This window comes from Thunnus thynnus, chromosome 5 (assembly GCF_963924715.1).
Source record: "Thunnus thynnus chromosome 5, fThuThy2.1, whole genome shotgun sequence".
NCBI lineage: Eukaryota > Metazoa > Chordata > Actinopteri > Scombriformes > Scombridae > Thunnus > Thunnus thynnus.
In genome coordinates, this window is record NC_089521.1 from 23,392,253 (window position 1) to 23,406,397 (window position 14,145).

The following is a 14,145-nucleotide window of genomic DNA, read 5'->3' on the forward strand; positions in this document are numbered from 1 at the left end:
CTCTGCAGTCTGTGTACCTGTATGGAGTGCCTGCGTCTCCATAGAGTGTCATTTTCTGGACATGTCGACATAATGTCCACTTGTCTGCAGAATGAACACAACATGATATAGCCAAGCCTGTGTCTAATGTTTTTTGATGTTGCACACATCAGTCCAATAAATAGAGAACAGTATTTAAGGTCATACAGCACTAAAATATGTGAGAAAATGCTGCATAGGATTTATAATTTTGAACTCTTTGTCAAACTTGGACAAAGATGAAAGCGTTGTCATAGGAGGAGGCATAGTCAATACCACGCTCCTCAAAGGCCGCAGTGCCTACATTGTGTAGGCGCCGCAGCCTTCCAGCTGGGACACACTCAGAATCCCTCTTTTTTCTTACAAGTGAAAAAGTGATCGTTAACCCCTCAGCGATGTTAATTCCCATCATTCTGCCGTAAGAGTGATACTCCACCCAGTATCTGTCTCTTCAGTACCAAACAATCACCTCCTACAGGATTAAACAGCTATAAAAAGTTGAGTAGATTTCACAGTATTGAAAAAGTATCACAATGTCAACAGAGACTCATCAAATCACTTCTCAGCTGTCCAGCCATATGTCAAACACTACTAAATACTTCAGACGGATATACTAACCTTATTAATTCAATGAATTTACATCATAAAATTCAGTATTTCAGCTATCAGTTGCATTTATTCAGTCACGGGGAGCCACAGACTCAGTTTTTGGTTCTACAGAAATCCCTTACCCTGCATTTCTTTTCATATAAATGATCCCACTGAGTTCTACGCAGTGTGGTAATAGAGATTTTAAATATCTAAATACTTTGTATTGACAGGTACCTCCTAAGATGTGACCTTGTTGAGCTTTTGAGCAAGTGTGCATGATGGCTTTAGTGCCTGCCTGGCAGTGTATTTAAAGATTTAGATATAGTACTTTGGGGAGAATACGAGTGTATGGGACCTGCTGAACAGATGGATAAACAGCTTGAGAGGTGGATTAAGCTGCGGGTTGATTTGTTGAGAAGTTTTCGTGGACATTTCGATACTTTTCATGGCATGAAAAGTTGTAATCCATTGTTGGTGACTTGTGTCCAGGCTGCTGTTTGCCTCGAAGAAACAAGCTACAAGTGAGTTTTTGATGGTCTGAAGACTGATATTTGGTCAAGTATTAATAATCTTAATATGCATCTTGGCCTGTGGAAACCTTTGGGATTAACCTCGTAATACAGTGTATCCTCTCTGAATACCTCTGCTCTGTTGCAGTTGCCATTTCAGACAATAATTCGTTTTGACAGCAGTTGTGATAGCACAGCTGGCACTACACTGAGCATACTCTGACTGACACCGACACTCTTATGTCCACACCTCAGCAAAATAATTAGGGTTGCAGTGACACAGAATAATTGAATATTATTTATTAAACATATAAAATTTTAAAAAAGTAGATTTTTCACTCTGGAGACAATTTGGTTTTCCAGAATGCCTCATTATGTAGCTCAGGGGCTTGTGGGTAATTATTGCTACACTGTGCTTTTGTTGCCTCCAGGAAACAATATGTTATCTGTCCCACTTGGACACACTCTTGGTCATGCAAACAAGCCAAGCTGCAGATAGCACACAGCTGTGTGTAAAGTAAATAGGATTGTATTCTTCTGGGACTGTGTGTAATTACAGAATGTGACTGTTTAAATATTAAAACAAAAATGGAACTATAGACTGTGAAACAGCTGGAAATTTAGAAAAAAAAAACATTCAACAAATTGGACTGATTATAGTTGTTGTATATTTTATTATGCAGTATTATACTGTTTCAAGTCAACAAATCATTGTCATGCACCTAAAATTATAACTAAACCTTAATGAATAATTGATGCCTCATAAGAAACTGATGCTAGGGAAGATAGAAGGCTCCTAAAATAACAGGCTATGGCATTTCAAATTCAAATGAAAGTCTAAACTTACCTACTCTTCAGCTGAATAGGAGTCTGTTTGATAATGAAGTCTGTCCAGAGGAAGATCGCTTCCAGCAAGCCCTGGAGACACATAGCCTCAGACTACTGTGTGTGTGTGTGAATCTTCCGTCCTCTCTTTGTACAGATGTGGCCTTTATTGAGAGTAACTGTCCCTCTTTCTTTCTTTGTGTGTGTGTGTATCTGAGAAGATCTCTCCATTGACTATTGTGTAAATAATTACTCGCCTGTTAAACAGGTCAACTCAGTGCATCCACAGTCAAGTAGTGCCAAAAGAGGAATAAGAGGAAGGGTTTGATGCAGGGAAGAAGAGAACTTGAGAGACACACAGATTAGGAGAGAGAATAAAACAGAGATTTGGAGAGTGGTGCAGAGTTGGAAAGAGATCTCCTGTGTTTTAGACAAAACATATCAGGCATGTTTGGATTGAGGGTGGAAAGAGTTTACGTGTGAATTCACTGGGCAACTGAGAGTGGGAGGATTTGGGAGATGGAGAAGGAGAGAAAGAGCGATGATGAGAGCATTAGAGACAGTTTTCACACGACTTTCTGTTTCCTGTAGTTGCCTCCTGCTTATTTTCTTGACTTTTAATGGCTCATAGCAGGTCCAGTCCAGTGTGACATGATTGATGTGGCCAATAATTAAATAGACTACTACTTACTCTTTTTTTGCCCATCATTACTTTCCAGGCATGCACAACAAGTACCAAAACAGAGGAACTTTAGAGGCACTTTAAGCAAATCAGATGAACTGTGGCTGCCCCCAATTTACATCTGTAGTCTTTGTAAATATCCCACTAATTTGAAAGACTTGGAAAAATTCTTGCGCCATGAATGGGTGTACCAAATTTCATGGCAATCCATCCAATGGTTGTAGAGACAAGTCAGGGGATCACTTAAGTTCCCTGACCTGGTAGATTGAATGTTAGGATTCAATCCACCAGGTAGATGTTGAGATAATTTACTGGATACATGAACGTTTATTACGAGGCTAAATGAAAAGTTAACAGATCACCGAAGTCATCAGGTCTACGGAGACCATGGATATCTGTATCAAATTTCAATGCAATCTTCCTAGTGGTTGTTCAGACATTTCATTAAATGTCAAAAATGTCAACCTCATGGTAGCACTAGTCAGGGGGTCAACAAAGTCAGTAGGATACATTGTCGGACCATGCATTTCCATGCAGAATCTGAAGCCCATCCATGCAATACATGCTGAGATATTTCAGTCAGTATCAAAGTGATGGACATACATACTGATAGACAGACCAACAGTGCCTTGCCTAGAGCCATGCGGCTAGCGTGGCTAAAAACTAGAGTTCAAGATCCTTAGAGGGAAAGTAGTTGTGGAAGGAAATCAAGGAAAGGTAAAAAAAAAAAAAAAAAAAAGAAGCAGAGCGTGACAGTTGAATATAGGTTAGAAAGAAGGATAGAGGACAGAGGCAAGTAAGGCCGAGTTAGAGACCGATAGACAGAGAGAGTGAAACGAAGCAGATAGAATGGAAGAGGCCTGTGTGTGTCTCCAGGCAGTGGGCCTTATGTGGCCTGCTTTAACACTCCCCTCCACCATCTGTCACATCCCATATTACAGGGGAAGGATAGGAACGGCACCAGCTCTCATTTCTCCTAGTTACACTCAGACTGCTATTTCAGCACTGCACCAGAGCCTCAGTGTCTCCCCTCCTCCAGCACATCCCACATTTATATTTCATATTTACATGCAAAGCATTTATCTGACACTCATGCAGAGCAATTTAAGTGCAACAGTAGAATAGGGTCACTATATTCCCTTTACTCTAATATATCCCTCATCCTCGTGAGCCTAATTCCTTCTCTTTTTTTTGTGCTTTTTTTTCTTTCTCCCTTGTTCCCAGAACATAGTTTCTCACTTAATTTGCCTCCCATCAGCCCCACACTGCCCCATTTATAGTATGTTTAATTCTCTCTCAGCTAGCAGTAATTGAGAGTCCTTGGGATTTGCATCAATGTCAAGCACTTGCACATGGTTGGCTGCTAGAGTGTGTGAGTTGGAATGGATTCTCCTAACGTCTTAATTGCTGCCTCCTGGTTGGCCGTCCTGGTGCGAGAAGGGTACAACTAACCTGCTACTGTTCATTTTTTAATTCCTTTTACCTCCTGACAGCAGAAGCGATATCTGGTTCACTGATGTTAAATTACACAGTCAGTATTGGGAGATTACTGTACATAGATGTCAAGCGCTCACCAAATGTTCGACTGCTGGAATGTATCGGGTTCTCGCTTTATTTACTTATTATTCTGCATAAATTTATCTGTTTTTGTTGTGGTAAATAGGAGTGAGAATGCAGTTTCAGGTGGCAGGATATTATGAATTAGGTCTCTTTTGTTCAGGTTTCGAAAGGTTGCACACTATCTGTCAATATGACATTTTCAAAGTGAATCCTAAGCGCCAATGCAAGCCTAGTTGGAAAGATCGGATAGAAGCAGGATATTACTGTCTGAAAGAGCAAGCTTCTCCCCATTGAGGTGTCAGCTGTGCTCTCTTAGAACTCAAGAGACGCAGGGGAATACACACATGTGCACACACACATACGCACACGCTTCATTTCATTTGTATTCCCGCAGTCACCTACACACACTCTTGATCTGAGAGAATAATCAGCATTTGGGAATATTTTGCCTCATTGCTTATTCATAGCCTGGCATTGTGTTTATGTCTTATTCATGCCACTGCTTGTGATGTCTGTCTGTTTTAATGAGTAATCGGGGCTAATTGTACGTGTGTTGATGGTGTAAAAGGCAGATTGAACCAAGGAAGGCATTTTCATCAAGGAAACTCCTCTCCCTGTATTTGCCTGTGCAACTGCTACACAGCATTGAGGATGACACATGCAGTATGAAAGGGGTTTGGATTATGTTAAGTCAAGTTAGCATTTCCAGTTCCAGGATTTGTATGAGCTTGTAATATCATATCCACTGGTAATAGGTGAATGTGTCACTGTGGTTTGGCACCTGAGTGAGCTCATCTCTGTCATAATTATCGTGATGTTTTGATTTGGGATAAAGCAGGGGCTTATTATTCCGCATCAATGCTTGAAAGAGAGTTTTTTTTTTGTGGAATCAAAGATTAGATTAGTAACAGCTACAACCAGGATTTATTTGAAACCAAGTACTAAGTGTTAGGGGTGTGCGTCTGTGAAAACCACAAACCAAGCCGGAGTATTAAATGGCAGGTCCTCACAAGGGCAATCGCACAGTCTAGTCGGTATGATTTTCTTTCACCCTTCATGTTACATGTGAACCCAGCTGTCTCATTTTTTGAGGGAACTGCCCCAGAACTGCCAGACAGAGGCTGAGCTTTAAGACTTTGATATTTCCTGTTTGTACTTTGACCAGCTTGTTGTTATTTACCCCGGTCTCGTTTGTTTGTCGTCTACAGACGAAGCCACAGGTTACGGGCCAGTGTTTGAGGAGCAGCCGGTGGATACCATCTACCCCGAGGAGTCACCCGAGGCCAAAATCACCATGAACTGCCGGGCCAAAGCCAATCCACCTGCCACATACAAGTAACATATGTTCCCCATAAACCCAGCCTCATTACTGCCCGCTGTGCATTCTGTGTGCCTCCCATTCCTCACCATCTCTCAGGCTGTATTCAGTATGTTTTAGGAAGTGCCTGTAAATGGCAAGGTCAAGAGGATGTGTGTTTTAACCTTCTCCATCTCTCACCTCCAAGGTTTACTGTGTCTGTGTGTGACCATCCAGCAGCGCATGATTTCATTATGCATTTTCAGACTATTCCCACAAAATCGTGTTGTCGTCAAACAATCTGCACAGCTCATTTTGTTTAAAGCTAATTTTTTTTTCACAATGATTTAAATGCAAAAATATGACAAGCCAGAAAAGCCAAATAACAAATGAGATTTTGTTCCTGCCGCCACAACAAACAGCACAGCCATCATGTCTCCATCTCATTTCACTGCTCAAAATTTAAAGCATTTTGGATGATCTATTTCAATTTGGATGTAAATGTATGTAAATGATATTGCTCTGCATCCCCCCCGAAATGGTTTCACTGTCAGAGAGCCCAGAATTAGATGTCAGAGGGGACAGAATTAGCTTTGACCACAGCTGGTATTAAGTGTTTAAGAGGGTTCATATACAGTACAGCTATGCCTTTCAAAACATTACATTTGTTATTGCTCAGTTTATGGATATTGATAAATTCTTACAGTATGTTTATTGCAAAAAAAATCAAATTTTGCTGTACTGTACTGTGGAGGACCCAACGCCAGCAACAACATAAAATTAAAATATTGTATGTCTCTTCATCAGACACATATGTTTGTGATGCTCCATGTAAAATGAACCATTTGTCAACAATTACAATCAAATAGTAGTTCACAGCAGTCTGCCATAGTATGTTTGACACTTACAGTACTGTACTGACCCTGGTTGCTTTCCTTGCAGATGGATGCTGGGCAGCAAGGAAATTGACTTGAAAGAAGAACAGAGCCACTACAGTTTAGTGGGAGGCAACCTGGTCATCAGCTACCCTATTAAAAACCAACATACAGGAATGTACACCTGTTTGGCTACCAACATGTATGGCACAATCATCAGCCAAGAGGCTTCTGTCCAGTTCGGGTGTAAGTGGCCCAGATGTGAACCTCCATTTAGCCTGCTGTGATGTCCAGTACCATGCAGTTTTAATAGAGAACTGCCCTGGAGCTGTACTTTCATGCATATTAAGCGCTTTGAAATTGCAAGGGCAGCTGGGACAAATCCTAAGTGGTGTGCAAAGTGCAATTTGTGAATGGACTAACTATGATACCAGCGTGGCTAATGTACTTTTCTATTAAAAACCACAGCTCAATTCAAAAGCTGTTGTTGAACTTTATACAACTCTTAAACCTTTGGTGTAGGTTTTATGAAAATTTGTTGTACAAAATTCTCAAATGTGAATATATATGACAGCTCCTCACTCTGAAACTGTCTTACAGCAGATTTATATCTGTTTTCTCAGATCTTGATCTTTTCTCATCGGAGGAAAGGGAGTCGGTGTACGTCAAAGAGGGACAGGGGGCAGTGCTGCTCTGCGCTCCTCCACCACATTATCCAGGTACATACAGCATGTGACACCTGAGTGTGCTTTTAGTTAAGTGTTCCTACAAGATAATATTGAACCTCCCTCATCCTGTTAGCAACAGTAGCTAGAACTGTTCCCTGTTTTGGTTTATGACCCTACCTCCCAGTCTACAGCCTTGTAAGTCAGCTGGACTGAAGATTTTAAATTTCCCATGTATATAATGAAATTGCAACTGCTATGTTAGCCCAGTAATGGACTCTAATTAGTGAAATAATGAAATGAACCAAAGACATTTTTCCCCTGTTGGCTTGGGATCCAATTGCCCTTCTTAATGTTCTCTAAGGTATAAAAACAATGACACCAGTGACTGCCACTGTCTCATTATCAGTTTTAGGCTTTTTGTTTCACAGTTTGCAGTCATCCTCATGATGGATTTACGTTTTTTACCTCCTAATGGATGTAAAAGAATATTTTCATTGGTACATATCTAGTTTAAGCTAATAGGTCATTACAAAGGTTATTGTTTGTAATCCATTCTTGGACTGGCTTCCTGCATAATATGTATTTGCGTGTTTGTTAAAGTGTGTTTGTGTCTTTATTTGGCTTGATTGTATTAGTTCTCCTTACATCTCATATGCTTTGAATATAATAGATTGGTTGTAAACAAAACTTTTTCCTTCTCACTATTAGCATTGCTCAGCTATAGCTATTAAGCCAAAAAAAACAGTATTCATACAAATGCAAATCCATCAAACACAACAGTCTGAAAGCATAGCTATCTCTCTCTCTACAGCATCAGAATTACCTCAACAAGCCAATGTGCTTATAGTATCTCTCTATTATGCCTCTCAGCCAACAGAATTATAAGATTTTATCCGAAAGGTCAATAGATGCTTGAATAATAAGTCCCACTCAGCACCAAAGAATTGTGCTATTTTTATTGTGCATGTATTGAGATGATTCAAACTGAGCCAGCTTCACATCCGATCCCTTCAGCTCTTTCTAAAGCTGTTGCTAAGTGTCGGAGGTCTTGATTGACAGGTGGTGTTTTGTCGTGTCTCTCTCCGTGCAGAAGAGCTGTCATTCCGATGGATACTCAACGAATTCCCCACCTTCATCCCACTGGACAAGAGGCGTTTTGTCTCCCAAAGCACGGGCAACCTCTATATCTCCAAAGTGGACTCCTCAGACAGCGGCAACTACTCCTGCATTGCATCCAGCCCGTCAATTTCCAAGAGCGTCTTTTCCAACTACATCCCTCTAGTGCCTCTGGCTGAACGTTAGTACCTCACTTATGTCTTCCCAGTTTCTTTCCAGTTAATGATGATTCAATGGAAGCAGTGGTTTTAGTTTACTACATGAGTAAGAGTTCTTTCTGTAGTAAACATGAGTCACCTACACCTAATTATCTCAGTGATCTTAAATGACCTATGTCTAGTCTGGGTTGGTTTAATTACTGGCTGATCACAGTGTGATAACTGGGCCACAGAAACATTGCAATGAACAGCATTTCATGATATGTATTGCACTGAAATGAATGCCTCTCACGTCAATATGCAATTATTTATTGTTTTTGAATGTACAAAAATGCTTAAGGTCAATACAATGGTGAAATGCTGTATATGTACATTTAAGTGCACGTGTCTCTATGATTGCCATGAATCTTGGCACTCAGGCTGTTATTCTTTCACTCCTACCAGTAAAATGAAGTGCATGTTTAGACCTGAAGTGTTTCTGAAAGAGATGAGTCTCAAAGATAAGCTTGACGATAAGAAGTAACTCTGCATGGTCGCAGTAAAATACCGCATTGATTTTTTGGCTCCCGTCCCTACAGAAGCACTATGTTTAATCACAACAAGTGCTTGGTTTTGGTGCGATAAGGTTACGCCGCTGTTGTCGACTCTTCAAATTAGACTTACAGGAACAAATTATCTCAGAAGTAGACTGACACACAAGAATGTGCTTGCTAGGAAGAATGAACAGGAACATCAACAGTCCCAGAGATGGAGACCAAAAACTAAAGCTGAACATTTGTTTATTAATTCTCTGTGTGCTTGTATGGCCCAAGGTAGGAAGCATAAATACAAAACTAGGTACTATTTTAACGCTTTACTTGGGGGCATTCCCAAAATTCATTAATTATTCCAATGTTGTTATAACTTTGGCGAGCTCCACCTGTGGGAGATATGTTTTAAACAAAAGTTAGAGCAGAAACTGTATTGTTGTGCTCCACCAGAGAGGTCAGGTTGGAACAGAGCTGACCAAATGTTTGGGCTCTCTAATGCATACCTGTATTATAAGATGCCTTCTGGGTATGATATGGCCTGTGTTTATCTATGTTGTGTTTGTGTCTGTGAGGAGATAATAACTCGAAAAACTTCTTCTCCATCTGCGCCTATCTGCACTTTTTTTTTAATGTGTTAAAGTATCTGGTTCCATTTATTATGTCTGCTAACCCTTTGAGTTCTGCATCATATACACTGGAACCAAAATGAGATTTTTTAGTATCCTGGTTATGTGTTTGAGTATGTAATCATCATACCCTGGTTTCAAAAATGGGGATGAGCCTTTTTTCTAGTTTTGAGAAACCAGTGTCAGTGTCTGCGATGTGGGCAGGCGTTTCATCAAATGTAATTAGTAGTTAGTCCTTCATACAAAAAATATGATGATAAACTATGTATTAATGATTTAGGCTGAAATGAGTGAATGTCTGATGCTGGTAGTGCAGAGGATACATTTCAGTGTTGCGCCTGTCTTCCTGTTTCTGTCTCACTTGCTAATCACATGATGAAGGTATATATCAGAGGACTATCAAAGTGGTAAATGCTCTGGGTTCTTTCTTACTTGCTGAGGTAACTCAGTCGGTATAGAAATGACAGCGAGTGGTTGAGATTTTGGAGAAATCAAAGACATACTTAGATCCATGCAATGTAATGCAAAATCTGGACCGTCAGAGACAAAATCAAGTTTGCATCTTTAATTTATGACAGACTTAACCCACTTAGGCCCACTTAGGCTCTGCTGTTAGACACCTGGATAGTGTTAGAATTATTTATACAGTTAGATAAGTAACCAGGTTTCACACGTTCTATCTAAATTTCATGTCCTGAATGTGGTCAAAGACTCAAAACCGGGATACTAGTGTGCATGTTAATGTAATCCTTGTGTTACTAACCCGTAAAAGCCTAGCTCCATGGCACACTGTGTGTGTCAAGGTAGGACTCCTGGCTAAAAGAGCAAACACACATGGGTATCTTTTGGTTTAATTCAGCCCTCTTAGGTAAGAACAGAGGAGTTAATTTTTCATATCATTGTGATAGCTGTGTTCTCTGTAACTATTGCTTACTTAATTATTTGATGCAAAATTGTTTATTTCTGGTGTATTTTCTGTTTTAGAGTACCAGGTGAACATAATCTGTCTTTACTATTCCCACCTTGATGAAGACCCCACATTTTAACCAATATGCCAGACTAAATAAGGTCTTTTGATGTAACTCCTCTCCTTATACTAAATGTTTCTACTAAAAAACACTATTTGGCCAAGGCTTAGCAGCTAGAAATGAGTTTGTCTCCAGAGTCATAACTCTAGTCTGTTGTTATTCCTTCCAGGTCCCATCAGGAAATACCCTGCTGACCTTAAAGTCAAGTTCCCTGACACCACTGCTCTGGTGGGGCAGAATATCACCTTGGAATGCTTCGCTTTGGGGAAGTAAGTGTGAGGGAACACAGTGGTTATCACTATCTTTGAGTGCGCTGTTTGAAATGTGCTCTGTAGGGTTTTACTGATGTTTTTCATAAAAATATTGGTCTCAGCCAGTTAGTCTTATCTACTGCACTGTGCTAGGTTTTTTAATCTTTATTATTGTAGCATGAAAATGGTCAATTTCAGTGATGCAGCATATCAGTTTACATCAGTACATACATATTAACTATTAATCACTCAAATACAGAAATTTAAGTGTTGGGGATCAAACCAAGTATCAAAACAATATATTAGTTCACCCTTTATGTGTAGTAGGTGTGGGTTATATTAGACTATTAGACAACTCTCTTCCACTCTGTGAATACTCACTGAGGTAAATGATTTATAAAACATGTTTCAGAACGATGATGATTGAGTGCAGTGATGCATATGGTCTGCAAGATGAAGCCTGCCTTGTGTATTATTTTTCTCTCTTTGTCCTCTGTCCTACCCAGCCCCGTCCCTGAGATCCGCTGGAAGAAGTTAGATGGAGAACTGCCACTCAATCACGAGGTGCGGATGGCGGGGGCTCATCTGCATCTGTACAATGTGCAGTTTGAAGATGCCGGCACATATACATGTGAGGCATTGAACTCAAAAGGAAAGGACTACCACACTGCACGTGTATCTGTAGAAGGTAAGAAGTATGTTATCTGTCATTTCAGCCTTCTTATTTTAAGACGCACTACAGGGAACACTATATTTTTAGTCTTAGTCTATATCAGCTGTATAAATTATCTGCTATACACACTGTGTGGGATAAACTCACCATGTCTTAGTTGCTATCAGTGCCTAGTGTAGTTTCTTAGCTTTTTCTTTTATTAGATCTAACACCTACTTTAATGCCTCAAGTATCACCCCGTATCATATATTATTCAGCAGCTTTGTAGTTTTCTTAGATTTTTTTCAAACACTGTAACTCATTTGCTCGTGTCCCCATTTGCAGCTTTTCCTGAGTGGGTGGAGCACATCAGCAGCACAGAGAAAGACTTAAGTAGTGACTACACCATGTCCTGCATAGCCAGTGGTAAACCTAAACCAAGCATCCACTGGCTGAAGAATGGAGAACTGGTAATATTCAGACTGATAAATCATATTTTTTTTGTATAGCCAAGCAATTTAGCTATTACTGTAAAATACTCTGAGCCATTTGGCAACTCTGTGAGTGTCATAGAACTTGTTCAGTGTGCAGCTCAGGGTAGTTCTTGTAGCACAGCAGTGACAGGAAGCTGGCACTGTGGGCACACATCATGTCAAGAGAAAGTACCTGGTGTTATTGAGCTGGTGCCAGCATGGGTTTTGTAACCCTCCATAGAAACAACTGTCATCAGACCTGAATTATACCCAAGAGAATAGCAGCTAGTGACAGCAGAGTGGGGGAGGGCTTTTAATATATGCTGTTGAATACATTGTTATGCATTAATGAAGTCCTCTCCCAGTCAAATTAACTAATTGTCATCTGTACCTTTGTAGATGTCAACAATCAACAGTTTGATTTTGATCCTTTGCTTAGTAATAGAGTTGGAACTATAGGAAAATGGTAAAAATTTGGGATGATGATATTTTAACTATACACTCCTGTTATTTTCCACAGTTTGACAAGAAAGAGATGAGGTTCAGAAGCTTGACATTTGACGATTCAGGGATGTACCAGTGCACAGCAAAAAATCCTCATGGAATCATCTATGCCAGTGCAGAGCTGCGTGTGTTTGGTGAGTCAGACTTACAGCCGGAGCACAACTGGCTGCGTCAGTGATTTAAAGGTCACGTTTGAAGCTGACTAATTGGAGCTCATTAAGACATGGATATATGTCATATTTTTTTTAAGAAAAGCTACTTTTACATAGTTGAAAAAAACATAAATGGACAATGTCTCCAAAAAAGTTGACTGTTCATTCAAAGTAGCACACTCAATCTGTTAGTACACTACTCATTTTTATGAATGTAAAATGTGTAAGATTAATTTATGCATGCATACAGGTAATGCATATTCTACTAAGTTTGTGATGAATAATCCATACTGTCCCTCCTTTCACAGCCTGTGCTCCAACGTTTGAACACAACCCAGTGAAACGAGTCCTGGCAGCTAAAAACGGCCGGGTGGTGATCGAATGTCGACCCAAAGCGGCCCCAAAGCCTACCTTCTCCTGGAGCAAAGACACCGAGTTGCTTTCCAACTCTACCAGGTAAGCTGTCTCTAAATAAGATGGCACATGCATATTTATTCATCAGCAAGGCAGGTTTTCCTTTGTAGTTTTTAAAGCAAATTGTCATCAACCTTTTTCTATGAGACACATCTGGGTCATATTAACACAAGGACATGTATCTGAGAATCCCTGCTACTGTAATGTGTCACTACTCTGAAGAGGATCTGGAGTAGATGGCCTCTGGAGTAGCGAGAGACACATCTAGTGGTTTTGGGGATCTAATTAAGCTCTACACCCCTAAATCCACTGTATGTGCCAAAAAAGTCTGCAGTTGTTATTAGTCAGTGATTTCTGTGCTCCTTTGCTGTCTGTCAGTGTCTGACATTAAGCTCATTCTCAACCTCATCAGCCTGGACAGACTGGATGTGTAAACCCCTGCCTTGTGCTCCTCACTGACAAAACAAGCCTAATCTTGGAGCTCTGAGATCCCCAACCTTCTCCCCCACCCTACACACCCCCAATCACCACAGTGGGACTCAGACAGAGGAGGAGCAGCGGCCAAATTACTATGCAGCGTATGCCTCCTAATACTCACTATGGTGGCTGTCTGCATGAGAGAGGGTGTGGAGTGGTGACGGGGTAGCCGGCACAATGCTATTTGTCATGCATGAATATGAAAATATGTAGAGAAAAATTAATCAAACATCGTTGCTTTGCCTTTAGCTCAATTTAATGTTACGTCTTGCTGAGTGGATTCAAGTTCACATACTTTTTTCTTGGAAAACTATATATCCATTAGGGAACTGGCAGATATTCAGAGCACTTTCATCATTTTTCATCATCCACATTACTATGGAATAACATACGCTGGACTTTTGACCTTCATGTTTTGTGCTGAATATTTTATATCCTATAGCTCTTTCTCTCAGTGTGTGAAGAATTAATTCTGCTTTCTCCTCAGAGTGTTCATCTGGGAGGATGGGAGCCTGGAGATCCTCAATGTGACGAGAGCAGATGAAGGCAGGTACACCTGCTTTGCAGAAAATGACCGGGGCAAGGCCAACAGCACAGGCTCTCTGTTGGTTACAGGTAAATTCCAGCTAATGAAGAATACTTAATGAGTAACTCTCTTTATGCCTCTTTTTTCTAATGTCTCCAGGACTGTTGGTGTTGCTGTGACTGATGTCAGTCTTGGCTGGCAACACACTCAGCC

At 40.4% G+C, this 14,145-nt stretch overlaps 1 protein-coding gene across 4 annotated transcripts in view; it reads left to right on the forward strand.

The window, feature by feature from the left end:
• LOC137183304 (contactin-1a-like) overlaps window positions 1–14,145 on the forward strand; it is a 71,223-nt gene that overhangs the window by 42,220 nt on the left and 14,858 nt on the right. For all 4 annotated transcript variants that reach the window (XM_067590270.1, XM_067590269.1, XM_067590268.1 and 1 more), the window contains 10 exons: window positions 5,394–5,520; window positions 6,425–6,603; window positions 6,981–7,076; window positions 8,116–8,322; window positions 10,653–10,752; window positions 11,241–11,422; window positions 11,732–11,856; window positions 12,380–12,497; window positions 12,824–12,971; window positions 13,894–14,021. In XM_067590270.1, coding sequence (XP_067446371.1) covers window positions 5,394–5,520; window positions 6,425–6,603; window positions 6,981–7,076; window positions 8,116–8,322; window positions 10,653–10,752; window positions 11,241–11,422; window positions 11,732–11,856; window positions 12,380–12,497; window positions 12,824–12,971; window positions 13,894–14,021 — 1,410 coding nt within the window. The remainder of the gene's footprint in view (window positions 1–5,393; window positions 5,521–6,424; window positions 6,604–6,980; window positions 7,077–8,115; window positions 8,323–10,652; window positions 10,753–11,240; window positions 11,423–11,731; window positions 11,857–12,379; window positions 12,498–12,823; window positions 12,972–13,893; window positions 14,022–14,145) is intronic.